The following is a 24,111-nucleotide window of genomic DNA, read 5'->3' on the forward strand; positions in this document are numbered from 1 at the left end:
CATGTACTATTGAAATAACCATAGCTTGCTACATTTTCAACCGTTTGGTTTGTTAAAAACGTCAGAGATGTAGTTATCATACTGCAACTGCATACTTAATTTATAATGGACTTTCATATGAAGATCTAAAAAAATTAAAAAATTATTTCTTCCAAGCAAGAATCATAGCCACGTTAATACTGTTTGTAATAAACCAAACCGTTTGTAAATCCGTCAAGATTTCAGCGAGTTAAGAGTAGTGATGCACCGATGTGAAAATTGTGGCCGATACCAATAACCGATATTAATATTGCTGTTCTGGCCGATACCGATATTTACCGATGTCGATATCTCTGTATAGAAAACACTTTTTTATGATAATCAAATAAAGAGCTATTTTCCAAAACGCATAATTTTTTTTACTTTTGTAACTTATTTTCAGAAATGACTGATATTTTGAAACTATTTAAGGCCAAAACATGTAAAAAGAAGAAAAAATATATATATATATATAATTTTTTTTTTTTTTTTTTTTTTTTTTTTTTAATATCGGTCCTATCTTGATATCGGACCGATACCGATGTGTAAAAAAACGGCCATATCGGCCGATATTATATCGGCGGCCGATATATCGTGCATCACTAGTTAAGAGTATTTTTGTTTGTGCAGATCATCACCTAAAGCAGTAGTCCACTCAAGCAAGATGGCCGCCGGTGAACTACGTGGGAGACTCCACCTTGAGCCATCTAGTGTTTATATATCTATGGTTGTCCCTGTGGAATAATGATCCCCTCCAGGGGCGGATTTAGGATTGTAGGAGATCCGGGGCTTAGCCCAGATGGGCCCCCCCCTTTTTTTTTTTTTTGGGCAGGCAAGGGGTGGTTTGGAGGGGGTCCGGCACAACCCCCTCCACGACAGATTTTTTTTGAATTTAATGAACCTGTACGTGCAATTTCCTGCAATATAGAGCCTTCAATCTTGATCAATAAAGCTGCTCTTTTCACTATAAAACTCAGTTAACCATAACGTAGTTATGGTTAGATTTATATATTGGGGGGGGATATATCATATTTTTCATATAATCAAAAAGTGGTGGAGCAAGATCATACCTTTGCTCCCCCAAGTTCAATAGTGGGAGAGCAGAGATGCTCCGAATGCTCTTATGGCCAGGCGTCTATGATTCACTGATACAAAGTAAAATAGTGCAGTGCAATAAAATAGTTAGTCAAATAGAACAAAATAATGCAATAGTGCATTGCAATAAAATAGTTATCATCGTATTTTTTCGGGAGGCCGGTAAGGAGTGCATTACAGTAGTCGAGTTGGCTTGAGATAAAGGCATGGATCTGGTTTTCAGCGTCCTTTTGATTTATAAATGGCCGTACTTTAGCTATGTTTCTAAGGTGGAAGAATTAAGTTTTTGTCAACTTGTTGATTGTGATTTAAAGCTTAGGTCTGAGTCTACCATAACACCAAGACTTAACTCACTCAAATACAGTTAGCAGCTGGATAGACCACAGATGGAAATTAGCTTCTGCTAAATCTGGTGCAAACATATTTTCATGTAACAATGATGAATTGAAAAAAAAAAAAACATTTTTTTTATTTTTATTTTTTATTTTTTTCTAAATAGATTCGGGGCTTTTCAGAATACATCCGGGGCTTGAGCCCAGGTAGCCACCCCCTAGCTCCGCCCCTGATCCCCTCCCCCTCAAACAATCTCCCAGTCATGTTCCAACCCTGCACCCATTCCCCCCACACCTCTCCAATCTGTCTACCCTCCCCCATTCATCCACCTTTTGTCTCTCACCTGATACCCCCCCTCCTAGCCCCCCTACGAACCCGATACCTAGCCCAATCTAACCAGAATCCCTTTCTCTCTACTATAAAGACCTAGGTTTTACTGGATTCTGGAGTGATCTGGCTGTTATACCTCAGGTTCAGGTGAGGTCAGAGGTCATACCTGGCCTCACATTGTTCAATTTGAAATAGAGGTGGGCTCTGCCACCATTCAAGAAACGCGACCACATCACCCCTGTCCTAGCCTCCCTCCGCTGGCTTCCAGTGTGACCGCATCACCCCTGTCCTAGCCTCCCTCCACTGGCTTCCAGTGCGACCGCATCACCCCTGTCCTAGCCTCCCTCCGCTGGCTTCCAGTGTGACCGCATCACCCCTGTCCTAGCCTCCCTCCACTGGCTTCCAGTGTGACCGCATCACCCCTGTCCTAGCCTCCCTCTGCTGGCTTCCAGTGCGACCGCATCACCCCTGTCCTAGCCTCCCTCCACTGGCTTCCAGTGCGACCGCATCACCCCTGTCCTAGCCTCCCTCCACTGGCTTCCAGTGCGACCGCATCACCCCTGTCCTAGCCTCCCTCCAATGGCTTCCAGTGCGACCGCATCACCCCTGTCCTAGCCTCCCTCCACTGGCTTCCAGTGCGACCGCATCACCCCTGTCCTCGCCTCCCTCCACTGGCTTCCAGTGCGACCGCATCACCCCTGTCCTAGCCTCCCTCCACTGGCTTCCAGTGTGACCGCATCACCCCTGTCCTAGCCTCCCTCCGCTGGCTTCCAGTGCGACCACATCACCCCTGTCCTAGCCTCCCTCCACTGGCTTCCAGTGTGACCGCATCACCCCTGTCCTCGCCTCCCTCCACTGGCTTCCAGTGCGACCGCATCACCCCTGTCCTAGCCTCCCTCCACTGGCTTCCAGTGTGACCGCATCACCCCTGTCCTAGCCTCCCTCCGCTGGCTTCCAGTGCGACCGCATCACCCCTGTCCTAGCATCCCTCCACTGGCTTCCAGTGCGGCATAGGATTAATTTCAAGGTTCTTCTTTTCATTTACAAAGCACTCAATGGCAAAGCCCCTTCCTACATTTCTGACCTACTCACCCCCTACTCTTGTGCCTTAGATCGGCCAATCAGGGCCGACTTAAGGAACAGAGGGCCAATCTCAAGACCAGGGGCCACCGTGCTTTTTCTGTCGCAGCCCCCAGGCTGTGGAACAGTGTCCCTACCTCAGTCCGTCTTGCCCCCTAGATCGAGTCCTTTAAATCCCAACTCAAAACGTACCTTTATTCCCTAGCATTTCCTTGATCCTGACCTGTACCTTGCCTGAGCTATTGTACTGCAATTATGTTGTCTGTTCCATGTTGTATGACCTGTCTGTTCCCCTACCTGCCTTTGTAAAGCACTTTGTTTGGCTTGTGTCATGTAAAATGTGCTATATTAATAAATCTGATCGATTGATTGATTGATTGAAGGAGGACAAAGGAATGTCTCACGTCGGTGTGACTGGAGGATGTCTTGGAGGATGGCCATTCAAGTTACAAATTACCAATAGCCCCTAAAACACATTTTTATTCAATAACAGTTATTCAATTTCTGTTCACCATCTGTCATGAACCCATCACACCCTCTTTATTTTTTTTCAGTTGTGAGGAAGTTTCACACATTCTCCGACCTGATCTCTCTCTCTCTCTCTCTCTCTCTCTCTCTCTCTCTTTTTTCTCACCCAATCCAGACTGATTGCTTCAATTACATCAAGATTCTGCTGAGACTGAACAGCACGCATCTCTATGTGTGCGGCACGTACGCCTTCAGTCCCATCTGTGCCTACATAGTAAGTAATGGTTTCCAAGGCTTGAAAGAAAGACACAATGTAACCTCTCGGTTTGCAGCATTCCCACTCCTCCAAAGTTACATTTTCATGGTCCATGTCTGTATAGAATAGAATAGAAATACTTAATTCATCCCGAGGGGAATTTGGCACTACAAATCACTCACAGTAAACAGTAAACATTTAGGTATACAAAAACAAAGTCACAAATACGAATAAAAATAATACGAAGAATAAAATACGGTCCGGGATATACATGTTCTATGTTATGTATATACATTCTGATTAGGGATGTCCGATATTATCGGCTGATATCGGCATTAAAATGTGATATCGGAAAATATCGGTATCGGTTTAAAAAAAATATATATTTTTTTACATTTCTATAGAAATTATGTCCGATATTATCGGCATTAAAATGTGATATCGGTTGATATCGGTATCGGAAATTAAGAGTTGGACAATATCGGTATATCGGTATCGGTAAAAAAGCCAATATCGAGCATCCCTAATTCTAATATAAAATATACAGTAAGTGTACAGTAAAGTGTAATATTGAACAATGTTGGTTTAAACGTAAAAGTAAAAGTCCAGGAAGATTTCACTGTCACCCTGTGCTCAGTGATGCAGTGAGGCACAGTGATGCATTGTAAAGTCTGATCGCTGCCGTTATTTCGAGTGACAAAATCCTGCTGCGACCGTACCAGTCTTTTTGACATGTGGGTTCCAAGTCATTCTTACCTTGATAAGAAAATCATGGTGCCCTTCTTTTTTTACCATTACTGACTTTTTCTTATTTTCTGCCAATTCACCACTGCCATTGGCTTCCATTGTATCTGAAGAGGTGTCCTAAACACCACATAAACCCATGAAAGTCACCACATCTCACTAAAATGCCACACTAACATCTGGGGAGCTAAGTTTTAGTTTTTCCCTGAAAGGTTTCTCTGTTGTGTTTTAATACGGTTTCTAAACATGAAGATATACTGTAGGCTATTCTGTTCACAAGTTAGAATAAATCGTGCATGAAATCATGAAATATGGCCTCCATCTCTATTCAATGGCTTAGTCCGGTCAAAATGTGCCGCTCAAATCAGGTTTGGATGCTGAATCAGGTTTACTGTCGCTATACGCGACCATTGCTAGAGGTAACAGTGCATCAAAATAATACATTCTTTTTGCACAGAACAAGCATCTTAGCTTGGATGTAAAATAGTTGCTTAGTTCCATTATATGACAATCTATAAATCAACCTGGCATATATATCTTCACCAAAATAAACCAAAACAAACCTTAAAGCCTTGGCTATCAACACACAGCCACATCTTATCTGTCCTCAGTGCGTAAAGCAACACAATAGTCCTTGCGTTATGGACTGGGAAAATACAGGTTTTGAGGTGCAAGAGATTCATCATTCATGCTCTCTGTCTTCAGTCTATTCTGAGTTTAACAGGTATAGTTTGAAGCCTTAAAGCTATGCCCATTTGTTCTTTATTATTTGTTAGTCCTTATTCACACACTTACGTCAGAAACGTTTAGGCTTCTGATTCTGTCAATTAAATAAGTTTAAAGCTCTTATTAATTTGCAGTCTAATGTTTAAAATGGATGGTGGGAGATACTTTTCTTTAAAAAGTCTTCCTCTTTTTAATGCACATGTGGCTTCCCAAAAGGTAGGCGAGGCACGGAGCCAGGCGAACATCAGAGCATGTGAGCGGTGTGGGGTAGGAGTGGAGTGGGGTAGGAGTGGAGTGGGGTAGGAGCGGTGTGGGGTAGGAGTGGAGTGGGGTAGGAGTGGAGTGGGGTAGGAGTGGAGTGGGGTAGGAGCGGTGTGGGGTAGGAGTGGAGTGGGGTTTTGAATGAGTTGAAGAGGCTTGGTGGCAGTGGCCGGGAGGCCAGCGAGCAGTGCGTTGCAGTAGTCGAGGCGGGAGATGACTGTTGATTGGACGAGGAGTTGGGTGGCTTCTTTTGTCAGGAAGGGGCGGATCCTTCTGACGTTGCTCAGGAGGAATCTGCAGGTTCTGGTTGTCGCTGCGATGTGAGCAGAGAAGTTCAACTGGTCGTCGAGGACAACACCAAGGTTCTTGGCAGTCGGGGACGCGGTCACAGCTGCATTCTCGACTGTGATGGAAAGGTCGGTCAGGGGGGAGGATATGGCCGGCAGGTTGAGCAATTCTGTTTTGCTTAAGTTTGAGGTGGTTGGTCGTCATCCAGGCGGAGATGTCAGACAGACAGGCCGAGATCCGCTCAGAGACGTGGATATCTGAGGGAGGGAAGGAGAGGAAGAGTTGAGTATCATTGGCATAACAATGATATGAGAAGCCATGAGACGTGATAATATTACCCAGTGATTTAGTGTAGAGGGAGAAGAGAAGGGGTCCTAGGACCGAGCCCTGGGGGACACCCGTCCGCAGGGGGTGGGTGGCCGACAGGGTCCCTCTCCATGACACTTGGTAGGAGCGGTCATTGAGGTATGATGTCAGCCATGTCAGCGCAGATCCAGCCACTCTCATTCCTGCGAGGGCCGCGAGGAGAATCTGATGGTTGACTGTGTCGAAGGCTGCAGATAGATCTAGGAGAATCAGGACAGAGGAGAGGCCTTTCGCTTTTGCTAAGTGAAGTGCCTCTGTGACCGCAATGAGGGCCGTTTCTGTGGAGTGGCCAGTCCGGAAGCCAGACTGATTAGGGTCTAGGAGGTCATTCTGTAAGAGATAAGCAGTAAGTTGGTTGGATACAGCACGTTCAAGTGTTTTAGAAAGGAAGGAGAGAAGAGAGACTGGACGATAGTTGCCTATGACGGTGGGGTTCAGGGTTGGTTTTTTTATGAGGGGCGTGACTCTGGCTTGTTTTAGGGAGGTGGGGACCACCCCCGAGTTGAGTGAGGAGTTGATGGTTGCAGTTAGGAATTGGAGGATGTCCGGTGCTATGGTCTGGAGGAGTGGGGAGGGTAGCTCGTCCAGCTGGCATGTAGTCGGACGGTTCGACGTTACCAGTGTCAGGGTCTCGGCTTCTGAATAGTTTCCACAGTAACAATGGAAGATGCTTGCAAGTGGCGTACAGTGCCATCATCACATAACAGTCTTTGTTGTGCTTGGTTCCATGGTAGCTTTGGAATGGCTTCCAATGAATGAGAGTCCAGATTAATCTTGCGTTGTGAAATCATGCAAGATTTCCCCGGGCTTGCGAGGCTAGTATCGCATCACAAGGGCAAAACCTTTCAATGACACAGAAGATCTTAGTATGGCATTTTAGTTAGATACACTGGAAGGCAATGGCAGTGGTGAGTCTGCAGGAAATAACGACCACATTTGTCAGTAACAGTAACAAGGTTGTGAAAAAAGGAATGCGCCAAGGATGACTTTGAACCCTATTTCTAGGAACTTGGTCTTTTAAGCAGAGTCAGCCAAGTTGTGTGTGGGGGTGGCTGGAAATGAGCTTCCCGGTTCTCAGAAACCTGGGAGGGATGCTTTAAGATCCGGGGAGTATTTTTGTGTTTGTCTAAAGAGGGTCAACATACTGTATGGTAAGAGACAGGGGAGTGATGAGTGGTCAGCAACTCAACAAAATGACATTGGTTTCATGTCAAGAGGGGCAATCAGCTTGGAGGAAGCCCAGCCTCTGGGAATTAAAGCATAATTATAGGAAGGGTGATAGGAACCAACGTGTCATGCACCTCCAAGCCACCAGGCTTCCCTTCCCCTGTCTCCCTTGTTTTACCTCTCTCTCTCTGTCTCTCTCTCTGTCTCCTCTTTGTCTCCTCTTTGTCTCCTCTCTGTCTCCTCTCTGCCTCTCTCTCTGTCTCCTCTCTGTCTCCTCTTTGTCTCCTCTCTGTCTCCTCTCTGTCTCCTCTCTATCTCCTCTCTGTCTCCTCTTTGTCTCCTCTGTCTCCTCTCTCTCTCTGTCTCTCTCTCTGTCTCCTCTCTGTCTCCTCTCTGTCTCTCTCTCTCTCTGTCTCCTCTCTCTCTCTCTGTCTCCTCTCTCTCTCTCTCTCTGTCTCCTCTCTGTCTCCTCTCTGTCTCCTCTCTGCCTCTCTCTCTGTCTCTCTCTCTGTCTCTCTCTCTGTCTCCTCTCTGTCTCCTCTCTGCCTCTCTCTCTGTCTCTCTCTCTGTCTCCTCTGTCTCCTCTCTCTCTCTCTGTTCCCTCTCTGTTCCCTCTCTGTCTCCTCTCTGTCTCCTCTCTGTCTCCTCTCTGTCTCCTCTCTGTCTCCTCTCTGTCTCTCTCTCTGTCTCCTCTCTGTCTCCTCTCTGTCTCTCTCTCTGTCTCCTCTCTGTCTCCTCTCTGTCTCATCGCTGTCTCCTCTCTGTCTCCTCTCTCTCTCTCCTCCCTGTCTCTTCTCTGTCTCCTCTCTCTCCTCTCTCTCTCCTCCCTGTCTCCTCTCTGTCTCCTCTCTGTCTCTCTCTGTCTCCTCTCTGTCTCCTCTCTGTCTCCTCTCTGTCTCCTCTCTGTCTCTCTCTCTGTCTCCTCTCTGTCTCCTCTCTCTCTCTCTCTCTCTCTCTCTGTTCCCTCTCTGTCTCCTCTCTGTCTCCTCTCTGCCTCTCTCTCTGTCTCCTCTCTGTATCCTCTCTGTCTCCTCTGTCTTTCTCTCCGTCTCCTCTCTGTCTCTTCTCTGTCTCCTCTCTGTCTCCTCTCTCTCTCTCTCTCTCTCTCTCTCTCTCTCTCTCTCTCTCTCTCTCTCTCTCTCTCTCTCTCTCTCTCTCTCTCTCTCTCTCTCTCTCTCACACACACACTCCCTCCCTCCCCTCCTTTGATGTCACAGACAGTGAAGGAATATGGGGCCTGAGCAGCAGAATGAGGAGGTCTGCTTGGCAGGACTGTAGGCCTTGACCTGGGACTCCAGACAGACGGGCTCTGGGCCCAGCCGGCCTGAGGCTGTCTGGCCGCCCCACTAATCAGCAGCATGTTGACAGTCACTCCAGAACGGAGTCTGTTTGGAGTTCACAATGTTCCTGCACAGCTATTGTCTTTTAGGCGTTTTGCTCTTATCCAGGTCAATGTACAATAAGTGAAAAATATAACTATCCCTGACTAATGGTTAGTTGACTATTATACCACCATAGTTTAGTTCAGGATTGGTCTCTCCGTGTTCAGGAGACTCAGGCGTATAAAAGTCTATTGGATCATGTCTCCAGCACCCCCACAGCCGTGGCTACAACCACTTAATGTCAAGGCTCTCATCCACATGAATTCATTTTCTCCCCCCGCTCTCTCTCCCATCATGAGCTCAATGTAACGCGGAAGTGCAGTGGTCTATATCCACGTGATTGGGTTTAGTTCTTATTTATTTATCCACTGTCATTTGCAGTGTTGGTGTAGTATTTTTATTTATTTTCGGACATCACGATGCATCGTTGAGGCATGACTGTAAATGTAAAACGTAATTTTTTATTATACAAATATTGTCATATTTATTATTATTAGAATTATTTAATTCCAAGGATGTCTGTATAGAATCGACATGAACGCAATCACCATGATTCCTCCCAAATAAAGCCCCTTAAGAACACGGCGCACACCATTCTGTCCGACTTACGACTGCTCTTCTGTAAATCCTGCTGTTAGCTATGAGCGAATCCCCGAGAAGGGACCGTTCGTGAATCCCAAAATCGGCCCGAAACTATACGATGAAATTAGCTCTTAACTCTTGTCTCAAGTCCGTTAGTGAATGAGACCCAATATGTATAGTCAAAGTCATAAATAACAATCTGTATAGTCAAAGTCATAAATAACAATCTGTATAGTCAAAGTCACAAATAACTATCTGTATAGTCAAAGTCACAAATAACAATATGTATAGTCAAAGTCACAAATAACAATATGTATAGTCAAAGTCACAAATAACTATCTGTATAGTCAAAGTCACAAATAACAATATGTATAGTCAAAGTCACAAATAACAATATGTATAGTCAAAGTTATGCCTCCAAGAAGAGTTAACCATACGAAAACATGTTTTTGAGTGGAGGGGATCTTTAACAACAACTACATTGAGTTAACACATCGTAGTCAACTAAGTGCCTAACGACCAATGAGCTGACAGCCCTACTTCACACTTTATAACAAGTCAACATTCACAACATAACACTAACCGCTTGCTATAGCCCACACTCTGAGTCTCAGAGGGGAGGGACCCGAAGCCAGCACCCTTCAAGTCATGCTTTGTTACAGCAATGAGAAAGGGCAGGGAACAAGCTTGAAGCTTCCTCTCACATTGATGACTTTGACTGTAAGAGGAAGTTAATTGGTATGTGTCTGAGGCTAATGTTCTGTCTGCGTTTCTCGCTCTCTCTCTCTCTCTCTCTCTCTCTCTCTCTCTCTCTCTCTCTCTCTCTCTCTCTCTCTCTCTCTCTCTCTCTCTCTCTCTCTGTCTCTGTCTCTGTCTCTGTCTCTGTCTCTGTCTCTGTCTCTCTCTCTCTCTCTCTCTCTCTCTCTCTCTCTCTCTCTCTCTCTCTCCAGAACACGTCAACGTTTACTCTGGAGAGGGATGAGTCGGGCGAGGTTGTGATGGAGGATGGACGCAGCCGGTGCCCCTTCAACCCCGACTACAAATCCACTGCTATCATAGTTGGTACGTACTGTGGCATTATGGGGTAGAGGATTTTATTGATTGAAAATTGTATTAACAGATTGCAGAATGGGTACAATACAGTACGGCTCAATACACACAATTGTTAAGGGGACGCAGACCAGAGAAAGACTTTCGTCTTTCGTTTACATCAGGGTCCCCCATTTTCAATTCATCATAATTCATCATAAAAAGAATCAAAAGGAAACTGCAGATACTACTAATAAGTATATTATTGCAATACTTTCCTCCATTACATTGTATTGGTTCAAGATGCCCAGTTATTGTAATATTTTCCACAGTTCGAGGCTACTTCAAGGCTTTTCTGTTAAACGGGACAACGCTCGCCTCAAACTCATGAACCTGCTGACTGTGTTTTATGCACTTTCAAGAACCCTCCATAAATAATCTATTCTTGATGCCATGCTTTTAGTTAGGCCAACATTCAGCACACAGAGCTTTTGATGTCCTGCATGTTTTATATTACACACACGTTCCTACCAAGTACAACACATTTCTACTGTTTTTAATTTGAGTACACACACGTTCCTACCAAGTACAACACATTTCTACTGTTTTTTAATTTTAGTACACACACGTTCCTACCAAGTACAACACATTTCTACTGTTTTAAATTTTAGTACACACACATTCCTACCCAGTACAATACATTCCTCCTGGAAACACAACAGCTCATGGTGGTGTAAAGAGAGCACCAAACCATCTTTCTTTCATTTATTTTCTATATTTAGTTTCTTCATCAGGAACATGTTGACTTCAGTTGCTATCGCATGCACTTACTCACACATGTGAGTGCATGCTTTACCAACTGCTCGCCTACTATCGCCGACATCTAAGAAGGGAGATCCCCCCTTGAATGGCCCTTCTAAGGTTTCTCTCCTCCACATTGCCTGTGGTGCATTTTTTCCTATTGCTAGGTTTTAGTGAGTTTTTCCTTACCTTCGCGTGGGGTATGTCTGGGAGTGTTGCATTTATTTTGCATTTATTTAAAAAAAAAAATTGACTTTATGGTGTTTTGTTCTTGACCTATTGTGATGTTTCTTCTTGACTTGTTTAAAGAAGACGTGTCCGGCCCATGGGGACATTAACGTGTGTTGTCGGGCCTTACAAATACATTTGATTTGATTTGACTCTCGTGACCTCGGCCTCTGTTTATATCCTGTTCTCCTGTTTTTCTTCAGACGGTGAGCTGTACGCCGGCACCGTCAGCAACTTCCAAGGGAACGAGCCGGTCATTTACAAGAGCCTCGGCCAGGGCACCTCCTTGAAGACGGAGAACTCCTTGAACTGGCTGCAAGGTACCCTGATCCATTTCACCCAATGCATGGCATTGACTCAGGGTCTAGATACAAAAAAAATTTCTGCTTAAGGGGAGAGGTAAAAAGTTAAGATGAAGCTTGCTTAAATCATGTTCTATGCTTCTTGCGGTCTGCACGGTGTGGATGATGGTATGCTCGGCTTGACATTATCACCCCCACAAGCCAAATGTGGGTAGAATTCAGCTTTTTGGAAACAGACACAACATCACACCATCGTCGTCAAAAGCTACTTGTATGACTTGTATATTAGTTTGGATGCCCAAATATTATTTTGGAAAGTTGTCAAGATAAAAGAAAGAAGTAGAAAAAAGCCTTGCAATTTGGAGTTTTGTCTCCCATCTCGGCTGCTCCGTGACCAGCAAGGTCTCCCCTAAAGCCTAGAGAAAGAATTCTTGATTGCGTGCCTTTGGAGACCTATTTCAGAACCACAAACCGAGATGCACTGGTTTTTATCCGCCTATGACTCTCCGCCTGGAACTCTGCTTCATGGCCTCCTGTCTGAACACACGCATGATGACAGCATTGTGCCGTCTTTGCTTGGTTGAGTGTGAACAACCCAAAGCTAGTAGAATGGAGGTTCTCCGTTGTGGGATTATTGCAGGATTTCTGTGTGAAAAGGGCTACTCACACACACACGCACGCACACACACACACACACACACGCACACGCGCACTCTACCCGACAGAGCAGATACGATTAAAAGGAAAAAAGAAAAAGAAAAGATCATTAGCGAGACCTAATGCACGCATGACGGAGCGCGAGAAGACAAGCTTGGGTAGATTGCTAGAGAGCGGAGTCCTATCAGCCACAGCACATGCACATCAAAACAACCCCGGCCTCCTTGGCACTGGTGCCGCCAGAGCAAAGCTGTGCTGCGCTCCACAATTAAGACCTCTCTCGTCTTTTGATCCCCAGCTGACTCATGCAGAGTGGCTCTCCGCTCAGGCAGCATCTGAGTACAATTATAGAGGGGATGCTGTTCTCTCTGTTCGTCTAGGATCGTATAGGACCAAGCTTTGTTTTGTTTTTTTTGCACCACAGAGATGGTGTAGTGGTAATAAGACCCCTGCCTCTGGAACCACGTGTACGCCTGCTGGCCTGGGATCAGATCCTGTCAGAGACGTTCTACTGTCTCAATGAAGAACCTTCTCTCCTGTGTCTCCTCTACTTTGTCTCCCTCTCAGCCTCCCTACTGTCTCAATGAAGAACCTTCTCTCCTGTGTCTCCCCTACTTTGTCTCCTTCTCAGCCTCCCTACTGTCTCAATGAAGAACCTTCTCTCCTGTGTCTCCCCTACTTTGTCTCCTTCTCAGCCTCCCTACTGTCTCAATGAAGAACCTTCTCTCCTGTGTCTCCCCTACTTTGTCTCCCTCTCAGCCTCCCTACTGTCTCAATGAAGAACCTTCTCTCCTGTGTCTCCCCTACTCTGTCTCTCTCTCAGCCTCCCTACTGTCTCAATAAAGAACCTTCTCTCCTGTGTCTCCCCTACTTTGTCTCCCTCTCAGCCTCCCTACTGTCTCAATGAAGAACCTTCTCTCCTGTGTCTCCCCTACTTTGTCTCCCTCTCAGCCTCCCTACTGTCTCAATAAAGAACCTTCTCTCCTGTGTCTCCCCTACTTTGTCTCCCTCTCAGCCTCCCTACTGTCTCAATGAAGAACCTTCTCTCCTGTGTCTCCCCTACTTTGTCTCCTTCTCAGCATCCCTACTGTCTCAATAAAGAACCTTCTCTCCTGTGTATCCACTACTCTGTCTCTCTCTCAGCCTCCCTACTGTCTCAATAAAGAACCTTCTCTCCTGTGTCTCCCCTACTTTGTCTCCCTCTCAGCCTCCCTACTGTCTCAATAAAGAACCTTCTCTCCTGTGTCTCCCCTACTTTGTCTCCCTACTGTCTCAATAAAGAACCTTCTCTCCTGTGTCTCCCCTACTTTGTCTCCCTACTGTCTCAATAAAGAACCTTCTCTCCTGTGTCTCCCCTACTTTGTCTCCCTACTGTCTCAATAAAGAACCTTCTCTCCTGTGTCTCCCCTACTTTGTCTCCCTCTCAGCCTCCCTACTGTATCAATAAAGAACCTTCTCTCCTGTGTATCTCCTACTTTGTTTCCCTCTCAGCCTCCCTACTGCCTCAATAAAGAACCTTCTTTCCGGTGTCTCTCCTACTCTGTCTCTCTCTCACGCTCCCTACTATCTCAATAAAGAGAAAATACAGTACTATCTAAGTTGGAGTTGGAATCATGATATTTTGAATCATTGATGACTTGTCGTACAGAACTTTGGATAAAAGAGTCAGCTAAATGACTAAATGTAAATGTGAATGATAGTTTCCCAACATATGACCATGTGTCTTCTACAAACAATGGCAGAAGAAGCTACATCTCATCGTCATTATATATAGTCTTAAGAAAATACGACGGACAACCTAAGAGGGGTTGCTGTTCTTTGCTTCTCAACCACTCCTTCTCTTCAGTACTCAAATGTGTATTTTTTCGTTTTTTTCCCCCCCTTCCTTCGACAGACCCAGCCTTTGTAGGGTCGGCTTACATCGAGGAGAGCCAGCCGCTCGGCAACCCCGTAGGTGACGACGACAAGGTTTACTTCTTCTTCAGCGAGGCGGGGAAGGAGTTCGACTTCTTCGACAACACCATTGTGTCGCGGATCGCCCGCGTGTGTAAGGTACTGTAAGCCGGGATGCCTGGGAGTGGTGTGGGGGCGGGGTGGTGCGCGTAAAACGTCCAGTACTGTAAGCAACGTACAATTACCCTCAAACACAGGGAGCGGTGTGTTTTGATCACACGTGTAATTGTACAGCGTGTCTGTCTCGGTGTGAGGATGCCGCGCTTCTGGTTCACTGCTGCTGCCGTCTCTGTGTCTAAAGTGGGAGTTGATGCAAAAGAGGATTTTCTCCCAACAGATTTGATTCCTCCTTCCCCCCCCTCCTCCTCCTCCTCTTCCTCCTACCTCCCTCTCCTCTGCAATGTCTCTCTCTCCTTCTATTTCCATCTCCCTCTCAATGCCCCTCTCTCTCTCCTTCCATTTCCATCTCCCTCTCAATGCCTCTCTCTCTCTCCTTCCATTTCCATCTCCCTCTCAATGCCTCTCTCTCTCTCCTTCCATTTCCATCTCCCTCTCAATGCCCCTCTCTCTCTCTCTCTCTCTCTCTCTCTCTCTCTCTCTCTCTCTCTAGCTCCCCCCCCTCTCTCTCAGCTGTTATTAGTATTCAAGAGTGCTTCTCAGCAATATGAAATGCTTTTCCCTCCTCTCCTACGCTGTGGCCTGTTTTTCGTGACGGGCGAGTCATGCAGGACCCTCGCTAGCTGGACTGTACTGACTCCTCCGCCGTGAACATTTCAGTTCGGTCTGAATAGCTACCGTCTTATCCCCCTTTTCACCTGCCATCGGATCAATTAAGCGTCTATAAAGGGTTTATAAAGGGTCTATAAAGCGTCTATAAAGCGCGGCTCCGAGACTCAGTGTCCCACTGTATTAACTGGTAGGGCCCCTTGTTCACGGAAGCAATAATGTGAGTAATCGCGGAGATAGCATGTAATCTTAAGCGACAGCCTAATGACTTCTCAGTCCTTACACACACACACACACACACACACACAAAGCGTTGGCGCTCAGCGTGGTGCCGGCGACACCTCTCCTCTCAGCCGACCAAGCCTCCTCCGGGCAGGTTCTATATTTGGGATCCGTCTGCAGAAAATGACAGGCCCCTGTTGCATTTTTCCGCATGCTAGAATGTAGAGAGTTTAGGAGGAGAATTGGTTCTGCTTCTCTATACTAGACATTTTATTCAGCTGGAATATAGCAGTGACGACTCCCCCCAAGCAGTGGAAAATAATCTTTTCAGATCGCAGTACTGTACTCCATAGAGAGGCAGCAGTGGAAATCTTTTCAGATGCTTCTCTATGGAGTACAGTACTGGAGGACAGCAGGTGGTGCATTCCTCATTCACTATGCTGACGGATGTGGTGGAAAATAGCCGAAGCTGATAACTTACTGAGTCCAAAGAGACCTGGTTAATAATACGATGTATTAACTCGATCAAAGTATCAATACACAATAGTAAGAGTTAGGCCGGATGACTCTCAATGAGGTGTTTAGCTGAGACACCACTGGAAGAGAGACCCCTCAGCGGATCTTGAAACATCTTTATACATACAAAACTGGAAAGGGTGGGGGTCACAGGAATACACTACTTATTTGGGGACATATGGAAAGGTGGGAAGGGGAGTAGGAAGGAATGGGGGGAGGAAGGAAAGATGGGTAGAGGGAGATCATCAAAGAGATGGGGGAAGGGAGTCTTTTAAACTTCCACACGGACGAACGGCCAGGCACAGAGAGCAAATCCCAGCTAGTCGTCATGACTATTTTAATTTCATACTTTTGTTTTTCTTAATTTTATGTGAATTACACATGTTTAATTATATACTTTTAAAGGGGACATATTATGTTAGTGTTTGTATGTAGTCTGAGATGTTATTTAGGTTGCTGTTTGGAGTCTTCAGATTAACAAGCCTAAACAAACTGTTCAGAATTATTGAACACAGGCAATGAATTAGTAATAAAAAAAAAAACTTAACAAACATGGTCAACAGATTCAAGGAAGTCATAGAATATTGTTGAAAACATACATATGTTCCCTTTACCGTTCATCGTATAGGGCTTGGGAAGTGGGTAGGGAGTAAAAAAAAAACTGCTAAATGTACAAAAACGGAGGTAGAGATGGAGAAAAATAAGTGTTGAGGTTTCCCCCATGATGGTTTCGTTATTTTCCATGGCTTTTATTTTGGCTTTTATTTTTTTTTAATTTTTGAGGAAAATACATGTCTACAGTATATCCATTTCTTTCTTTCTTTTAGCTTACTATTTTCGAATTATGTGAGATGTGTCTTGTAGCCGTCAAGTCAAGTCAAGAGTTTTAATTGTCACGGCATACCGGTATACAATGAAATGCGGGTGGTCTTGCCCGCAACGATGTGCAATACAGTGGTACAACATATAATAGAATCAAAAATGAAAAAACTAAAAAAACAACATTGTGCAGTAAACAGGTAACAGGTAACATGGAGTGACATCTCGGTATCTGTACATAGTTATTTACAGAGCATATGGGACATGCTAGTTAGCTTTGGTAGTGCAATACACTGTTCCTGTTATTCTAATTTAAAGTGTCCTTTCCTTTGGCCATAAGTGTGCGTGTGTGCGACATGAGTGTGTGCCCGCTCATGTTAAAGTGTTAAGTGGCTGCTCGTGTGTGAGCGTGCACAGCGTGCGTGTCGTGTGTGTGTTCATGTGTGCTTGTGTGTGGATAGTTCAATGTTCTGAGCACTCAATGTTCATTGTTCATGGCTCTGATGGCCTGGGGGAAGAAGCTGAGCCTCAGCCGCTCTGTCCTAGTAGCTGGGGTTCGCAGGCGTCTGCCTGACCTCAGCAGCTGAAACAGGCTGTTATTGGGGTGGTGAGGGTCTTTCATTATCCTGCAGGCTCTGGATTTGCACCTCTTGTTGTATAGAACCTGCAGGGGGGGTAGTGCAATACCCGTGGTACGCTCGGCTGAGCGCACCACTCTCTGTAGGGCCTTCTTGTCCTGTGCCGTGCTGTTTCCATACCAGGCAGTGATGTTTCCGGTCAGGATGCTCTCTACAGCTCCTGAGTAGAAGGACTGGAGTATCTTCCCTGATACTCTGAACTTCCTTAACTGTCTCAGGTGGTAGAGGCGCTGTTTCGCCTTCTTTACTACTGTGTCTATGTGTGTTGACCATGTCAGGTCCTCTGAGATGTAGACCCCCAGGTACTTAAAGCTGCTCACCCTGTCCACGGTAGCCCCGTTAATCATCAGTGGTGTGTGTGTCTCCTGCTGTCCTCTCCTATAATCCACGATCAGCTCCTTGGTTTTACCAATGTTCAGGAGCAGGCTGTTGTCCTGGCACCAGCGTTCCAGTACCTCAACCTCCTCCCGGTAGGCCTTCTCGTCGTTGTCCGAGATCAGCCCCACCACCACCGTGTCGTCTGCGAACTTCACTATGGAGTTAGAGCTGAACTTGGCCACACAGTCGTGTGTGTAGAGTGAGTACAGCAGGGGGCTCAGAACACAGCCCTGGGGGGACCCGATGCTCAGGGTGATGGTGTTGGAGGTCTGACCCCCCACCCTGACCGCCTGGGGTCTTTCGCTCAGAAAGTCCAGTACCCAGGCGCTCAGGGCGGAGCTCAGACCTAGCTCGATCAGCTTGTCCACCAGTCTGGTGGGGACTATGGTGTTGAACGCTGAGCTGTAGTCAATGAACAACAGTCTCACATAGCCCCCCTTCTGACGGTCAAGGTGCGAGAGGGTGCTGTGCAGTACCTGGGAGACCGCGTCGTCGGTGGACCTGTTTGTCCTGTATGCAAATTGCATAGGGTCCATATCACTGGGGAGGGAGGCACAAATGTGGTCCTTGACCAGCCTCTCGAAACATTTCATGACCACAGAGGTGAGTGCCACCGGTCTGTAGTCATTTGGACATGTTGGGGAGGGTTTCTTCGGTACAGGGATGATGGTAGACATCTTGAAGCAGGCAGGGACCACTGACTCCGCCAGGGATTGATTAAATATGGCGGTGAACACAGGGGCCAGCTGGTTGGCACAGGACTTGAGTATGCGTCCTGTTATGCCATCTGGGCCAGCAGCCTTCCTGGTGTTCACCTGCATAAATGCTCTTCTCACACTGTGTTCCGACAACGAGAGAGCGTCCCCGCCCCCCCGCGGTTGCCTCCCCCCTCCACAACAGCCGGCGCGCCAGTGACGTCACTAGCCGGAGAGCCAGCAGCGCCACTGTCTACACCAAACCGAGCGTAGAAGTTGTTGAGCTTGTCCGCGAGGGAGGCGTCGTCGCTCCCCATTGAGGGGGCGCTGACTTTATAGTCAGTTATTGTCTTCAGTCCCTGCCATAATCCTCTTGTGTCGTTTTGTGCCATTTGTGTCTCCAGTTTATCAGCATATGTCCTCTTAGCAAGTTTGACAGCCTTGCGTAGAGTATAGACTGAAGCCTTATACTCCTCCATGTTTCCTGACTCTCTACCCAGGTTGTAGGCGGTGGTACGAGAGTTCAGAGCTGCTCTAATAGTGCTATCCACCCATGGTTTCTGGTTTGGGAAAATCCGCACCGTTTTTCTGGGGACAATACCATCGGCTATTGTTGTAATGTAGCTCACCACTGTGTCTGCGAGCTCGCTGACGTCACTGGCGCTTCCTTTGAACATATCCCAATCCGTTTCTGTAAACACGTCCTGGAGCGTGGCCTCTGATTCGTCGGTCCACTTCTTTGTCTCACGTGAGACGACGGCGTCACGTGATCTCTGTTGATATGCCGGAAATAGCAAGATGGAGTCGTGCCCTGACTGTGTGTAGCTTTTCTCCAACGCGTCCGTGTTTCCGGGTTCCCGTTTTGCGCTCTGATTGGCCAGGTCATGTGACATGTGCGCCAATCGTGGGACGGCAAGTTCTGCGCCTATTTCCGGGTCGAACAGCCTGCAAACTACCTAACGCCTAGTTTATCACTGGTTAAGCTTAGGCGACTCTTTAGAGTTGGTTAAGGTTAGAGTTTGGAATCAGGGCAGGCGTTCTATCGCCCTGCTCTAAGACAAACTCTAACCTTAACCAACTTCGAAAGAGCGCCTAAGCATAACCAGTGTAAAAACTTGCAGTCCCACGATTGGGCGTACATGTCACATGACCTGGCCAATCAGAGACGCGGAAACACGAACACGTTGGAGAAAGGCTTCAAGCGTCCTGACTACCTTATCCTTTTTCAATTTACTTAATATCTTGCTCCTTTTGATTGGATGAAGCACCCCATTTACATTATATGTGGCAGCTTAAATGTGGGATATTTTAATCAGCCCTCTGGTCTATAATGAGTATAATAATATAAATAGGACCTCCTGTGGCTCCAGTCTCCATCCAGTTCTGAGCCTGTGTTGTATCGGTGCTCTCTGGGGGGAAAGCCTCACACCTCGAGGGCCTCACCCCTCAACGGCCTCATCCCTCAGGGGGCCCCCTTACGATAAGACGCTTGTCTGCGTTACTTCCCGCTCTCTCCTCCATGCAGATTATTTATCCGTAATTGTTCCTTCAAAGTAAAAAAATAAGAAAAAAATGTCTGGCCTCATTCAGTAATTTCCTTGCCTCTGTCTCACTGTGTATAATGTTGTCTTCTCCTTTCGTCCTCACCTCCTTTCGTCCTCCTCTGTGACTCTTCTGTGGGGTCTCAGCTTCTCCTTGTATTCCATCCTAGCAGTCTTCTTTGCTGCTGTTCCTCCTATAGCTTCCATCTCATCTCCTTCAGCTTTTCGGCCAGCAACGTCGGTCTCCTTACAATCCTGACCTCCATTCCTTTTTTCCTTCCTTTCCCACCTTTTTTGCCTCTTCCTTTATCTGTCTGACGACATCCTGAACATAGTCATGATCTTATAGACCTATCTTTTTTATAACCTCCGCCTTAGTTCTATAGCTCAGGGCTCCCCGGTCCTGGAGTGATCCTGCACAGATGGTGACATTGTGATGTCACCTGACATCACGTTTCCAAGTCTAACGTCCATCTGTGTGCCGTCCGCGTCAGCACTGTGTGAGGTGGTCCTCTGTCCCTGTGTGTTGTTGTCCTGTTAGAACCCAGTGTGTTGTTGTCCTGTTAGAACCCAGTGTGTTGTTGTCCTGTTAGAACCCAGTGTGTTGTTGTCCTGTTAGAACCCAGTGTGTTGTTGTCCTGTTAGAACCCAGTGTGTTGTTGTCCTGTTAGAACCCCCAGTGTGTTGTTGTCCTGTTAGAACCCAGTGTGTTGTTGTCCTGTTAGAACCCTGTGTGTTGTTGTCCTGTTAGAACCCAGTGTGGTGTTGTCCTGTTAGAACCCAGTGTGTTGTTGTCCTGTTAGAACCCAGTGTGTTGTTGTCCTGTTAGAACCCAGTGTGTTGTTGTCCTGTTAGAACCCAGTGTGTCGTTGTCCTGTTAGAACCCAGTGTGTTGTTGTCGTCATGTTAGAACCCAGTGTGTTGTTGTCCTGTTAGAACCCAGTGTGTTGTTGTCCTGTTAGAACCCAGTGTGTTGTTGTTGTCCTGTTAGAACCCAGTGTGTTGTTGTCCTGTTAGAACCCAGTGTGTTGTTGTCCTGTTAGAACCCAGTGTGTTGTTGTTGTCCTGTTAGAACCCAGTGTGTTGTTGTCCTGTTAGAAGCCAGTGTGTCGTTGTTGTCCTGTTAGAACCCAGTGTGTTGTTGTTGTCCTGTTAGAACCCAGTGTGTTGTTGTTGTCCTGTTAGAACCCAGTGTGTTGTTGTCCTGTTAGAACCCAGTGTGTTGTTGTTGTCCTGTTAGAACCCAGTGTGTTGTTGTTGTCCTGTTAGAACCCAGTGTGTTGTTGTCCTGTTAGAACCCAGTGTGTTGTTGTCCTGTTAGAACCCAGTGTGTTGTTGTCCTGTTAGAACCCAGTGTGTTGTTGTCCTGTTAGAACCCAGTGTGTTGTTGTCCCGTTAGAACCCAGTGTGTTGTTGTCCTGTTAGAACCCAGTGTGTTGTTGTCCTGTTAGAACCCAGTATGTTGTTGTCCTGTTAGAACCCAGTGTGTTGTTGTCCTGTTAGAACCCAGTGTGTTGTTGTCCTGTTAGAACCCAGTGTGTCGTTGTCTTGTTAGAACCCAGTGTGTTGTTGTCCTGTTAGAACCCAGTGTGTTGTTGTCCTGTTAGAACCCAGTGTGTTGTTGTCCTGTTAGAACAAAGTGTGTTGTTGTCCTGTTAGAACCCAGTGTGTTGTTGTCCTGTTAGAACCCAGTGTGTTGTTGACCTGTTAGAACCCAGTGTGTTGTTGTTGTCCTGTTAGAACCCTGTGTGTTGTTGTCCTGTTAGAACCCAGTGTGTTGTTGTCCTGTTAGAACCCCGTGTGTTGTTGTCCTGTTAGAACCCAGTGCGTCATTGTCCTGTTAGAACCCAGTGTGTTGTTGTCCTGTTAGAACCCAGTGTGTTGTTGTCCTGTTAGAACCCTGTGTGTTGTTGTCCTGTTAGAACCCAGTGTGTTGTTGTCCTGTTAGAACCCCGTGTGTTGTTGTCCTGTTAGAACCCAGTGTGTCGTTGTCCTGTTAGAACCCAGTGTGTTGTTGTCCTGTTAGAACCCAGTGTGTTGTTGTCCTGTTAGAACCCAGTGTGTTGTTGTTGTCCTGTTAGAACCCAGTGTGTCGTTGTCCTGTTAGAACCCAGTGTGTTGTTGTTGTCCTGTTAGAACCCAGTGTGTTGTTGTCCTGTTAGAACCCAGTGTGTTGTTGTTGTCCTGTTAGAACCCTGTGTGTTGTTGTTGTCCTGTTAGAACCCAGTGTGCTGTTGTCCTGTTAGAACCCAGTGCGTCGTTGTCCTGTTAGAACCCAGTGTGTTGTTGTTGTCCTGTTAGAACCCAGTGTGTTGTTGTCCTGTTAGAACCCAGTGTGTCGTTGTCCTGTTAGAACCCAGTGTGTTGTTGTCCTGTTAGAACCCAGTGTGTCGTTGTCCTGTTAGAACCCAGTGTGTTGTTGTCCTGTTAGAACCCAGTGGGTTGTTGTCCTGTTAGAACCCAGTGTGTTGTTGTCCTGTTAGAACCCAGTGTGTTGTTGTCCTGTTAGAACCCAGTGTGTTGTTGTCGTCCTGTTAGAACCCAGTGTGTTGTTGTCCTGTTAGAACCCAGTGTGTCGTTGTCCTGTTAGAACCCAGTGTGTTGTTGTTGTCCTGTTAGAACCCAGTGTGTTGTTGTTGTCCTGTTAGAACCCAGTGTGTTGTTGTCCCGTTAGAACCCAGTGTGTCGTTGTCCCGTTAGAACCCAGTGTGTTGTTGTCCTGTTAGAACCCAGTTGGTTGTTGTCCTGTTAGAACCCAGTGTGTTGTTGTCCTGTTAGAACCCAGTGTGTTGTTGTCCTGTTAGAACCCAGTGTGTTGTGTCCTGTTAGAACCCAGTGTGTTGTTGTTGTCCTGTTAGAACCCAGTGTGTTGTTGTTGTCCTGTTAGAACCCAGTGTGTTGTTGTCCTGTTAGAACCCAGTGTGTTGTTGTCCTGTTAGAACCCAGTGGGTTGTTGTCCTGTTAGAACCCAGTGTGTTGTTGTCCTGTTAGAACCCAGTGTGTTGTTGTTGTCCTGTTAGAACCCAGTGGATTGTCCGTGTTCCACATCACATTCTGGTGTATATCCCTCATTGGTGAATGAAGTCATTTCTGATTCTCTGATGAACCGCTTTCAGTGTCAAACCCACACATTATTATTGGGAAGTCAACTGGCTGTGAGACACTGTGTGCTGCTTGCAGGCTGATGCACCCCCCAGATGCTACAGTACACTAGAGTAGTTGCAGCCCCGACCCCCATCTCTCACATGCTAGTGTGTTTGCCAGAGTCTAGATACAGTATTGCAGCTGACTCTCTCCTCCACGCCCCAATCCTCCCCCGGTGGGGAGGCAGAGGCGCAGAGCTGACCTCGGATCAGGGGTTAGGTAACATGGGAGAAGTATGAGGGGGCCCCTCTCAGTGTCTTTACCACAGTTCTATGAACCGTGTGCGTGTGTGTGTGTGTGTGACTGTGTGTGACTGTGTGTGTGTGTGTGTGTGCGTGCGTGTGCGTGCGGAGGGGGGGCACTATTTGAGAAGCACTTGATTTTGATCCTACCAGACAATTGTGTCCAAAATAAACAGGCACACATACTTTCACACGATGAGATGAATCAAACAACTTGACTTTTCATGTTTTTTTCCCCTTCAAATTCTCAGCTACTGTTTAGCCCAGGTTTGCTCCTTGCCTCTGCTACCAAGTTGTTTTTCTCCTTCTACTTCTCTCTCTCTCTCTCTTTCCCTCACCCCTCCTCCCTCCTTCCACTCCCTCTCTCTCCCTCTCTTGTTTATTCAGGTGTAAATGACATAGAGGGACCACTGAAAGGCAGGGAGGTTTTTTGGAATAAATGTGTGGCGCTGCTACTTTTCTCCACCTCCTTTTTTATTTTTTTTAATATCCAGGATTTTCATCAATTTTTTTTGTGTCGGTTTTGACAGGAGAACATAACAAAAAAGAATAAGGAGATTCTGTAAAAGAACGTTTATGTAAAACGTTTGCTCAGGCATGAGACGTAAATAATGGAGGCGGGGGGGGGGGGGGGTTGAGGTGGGGGTGCCTAGGGTTGAATGAATGCACAAGTCTAGCTCGCTGCACAGCAACAATGGCAGGGGACAGCTGAGCGATCAGGAATGCGGGTCTCTCATTATGTGTCCAGGGCTACTACTAGTGCTGCGGCACGCTGGTAATTGGCTCTCGAGGAAGGATGCCTCGTTAGTCCCGTGGGGTTCTGCCACCATTGCTCTGCAACAACACAAAGAAAAAAGATTGTTTCTGTTCATGGGCTGGCAGGACAATAGATTTGGTCTAGTTGAGGGGTGAATACATTTGAGATTGTATCATCTGCACAAGCAAAAAAAAAGCAAAGGTCACTTTAAAAAAACATAACTGTTTTTGTATAGTATAGTTAGTATACTATAGTTACATATAGCATAACTGTATATATTGTATAGTGGTGTATATAGGACTCATTACCTTTAACTAATAAGCTTAAGCATTGTATTGCATTTTATCTTAGTATCTTTTAGCATGTC

General features: G+C 46.4%; 1 protein-coding gene across 1 annotated transcript in view; it reads left to right on the forward strand.

Annotated features, from left to right (window-relative positions):
* LOC311223265 (semaphorin-4B-like) overlaps nucleotides 1-24,111 on the forward strand; it is a 183,758-nt gene that overhangs the window by 109,586 nt on the left and 50,061 nt on the right. Inside the window, exons 5-8 of the mRNA XM_084308050.1 lie at nucleotides 3,500-3,598; nucleotides 10,047-10,158; nucleotides 11,358-11,474; nucleotides 14,008-14,165. Of these exons, the coding sequence (XP_084164176.1) occupies nucleotides 3,500-3,598; nucleotides 10,047-10,158; nucleotides 11,358-11,474; nucleotides 14,008-14,165 (486 nt within the window). The remainder of the gene's footprint in view (nucleotides 1-3,499; nucleotides 3,599-10,046; nucleotides 10,159-11,357; nucleotides 11,475-14,007; nucleotides 14,166-24,111) is intronic.

This window comes from Notolepis coatsorum, assembly GCF_963971535.1.
Source record: "Notolepis coatsorum genome assembly, chromosome: 2".
NCBI lineage: Eukaryota > Metazoa > Chordata > Actinopteri > Aulopiformes > Paralepididae > Notolepis > Notolepis coatsorum.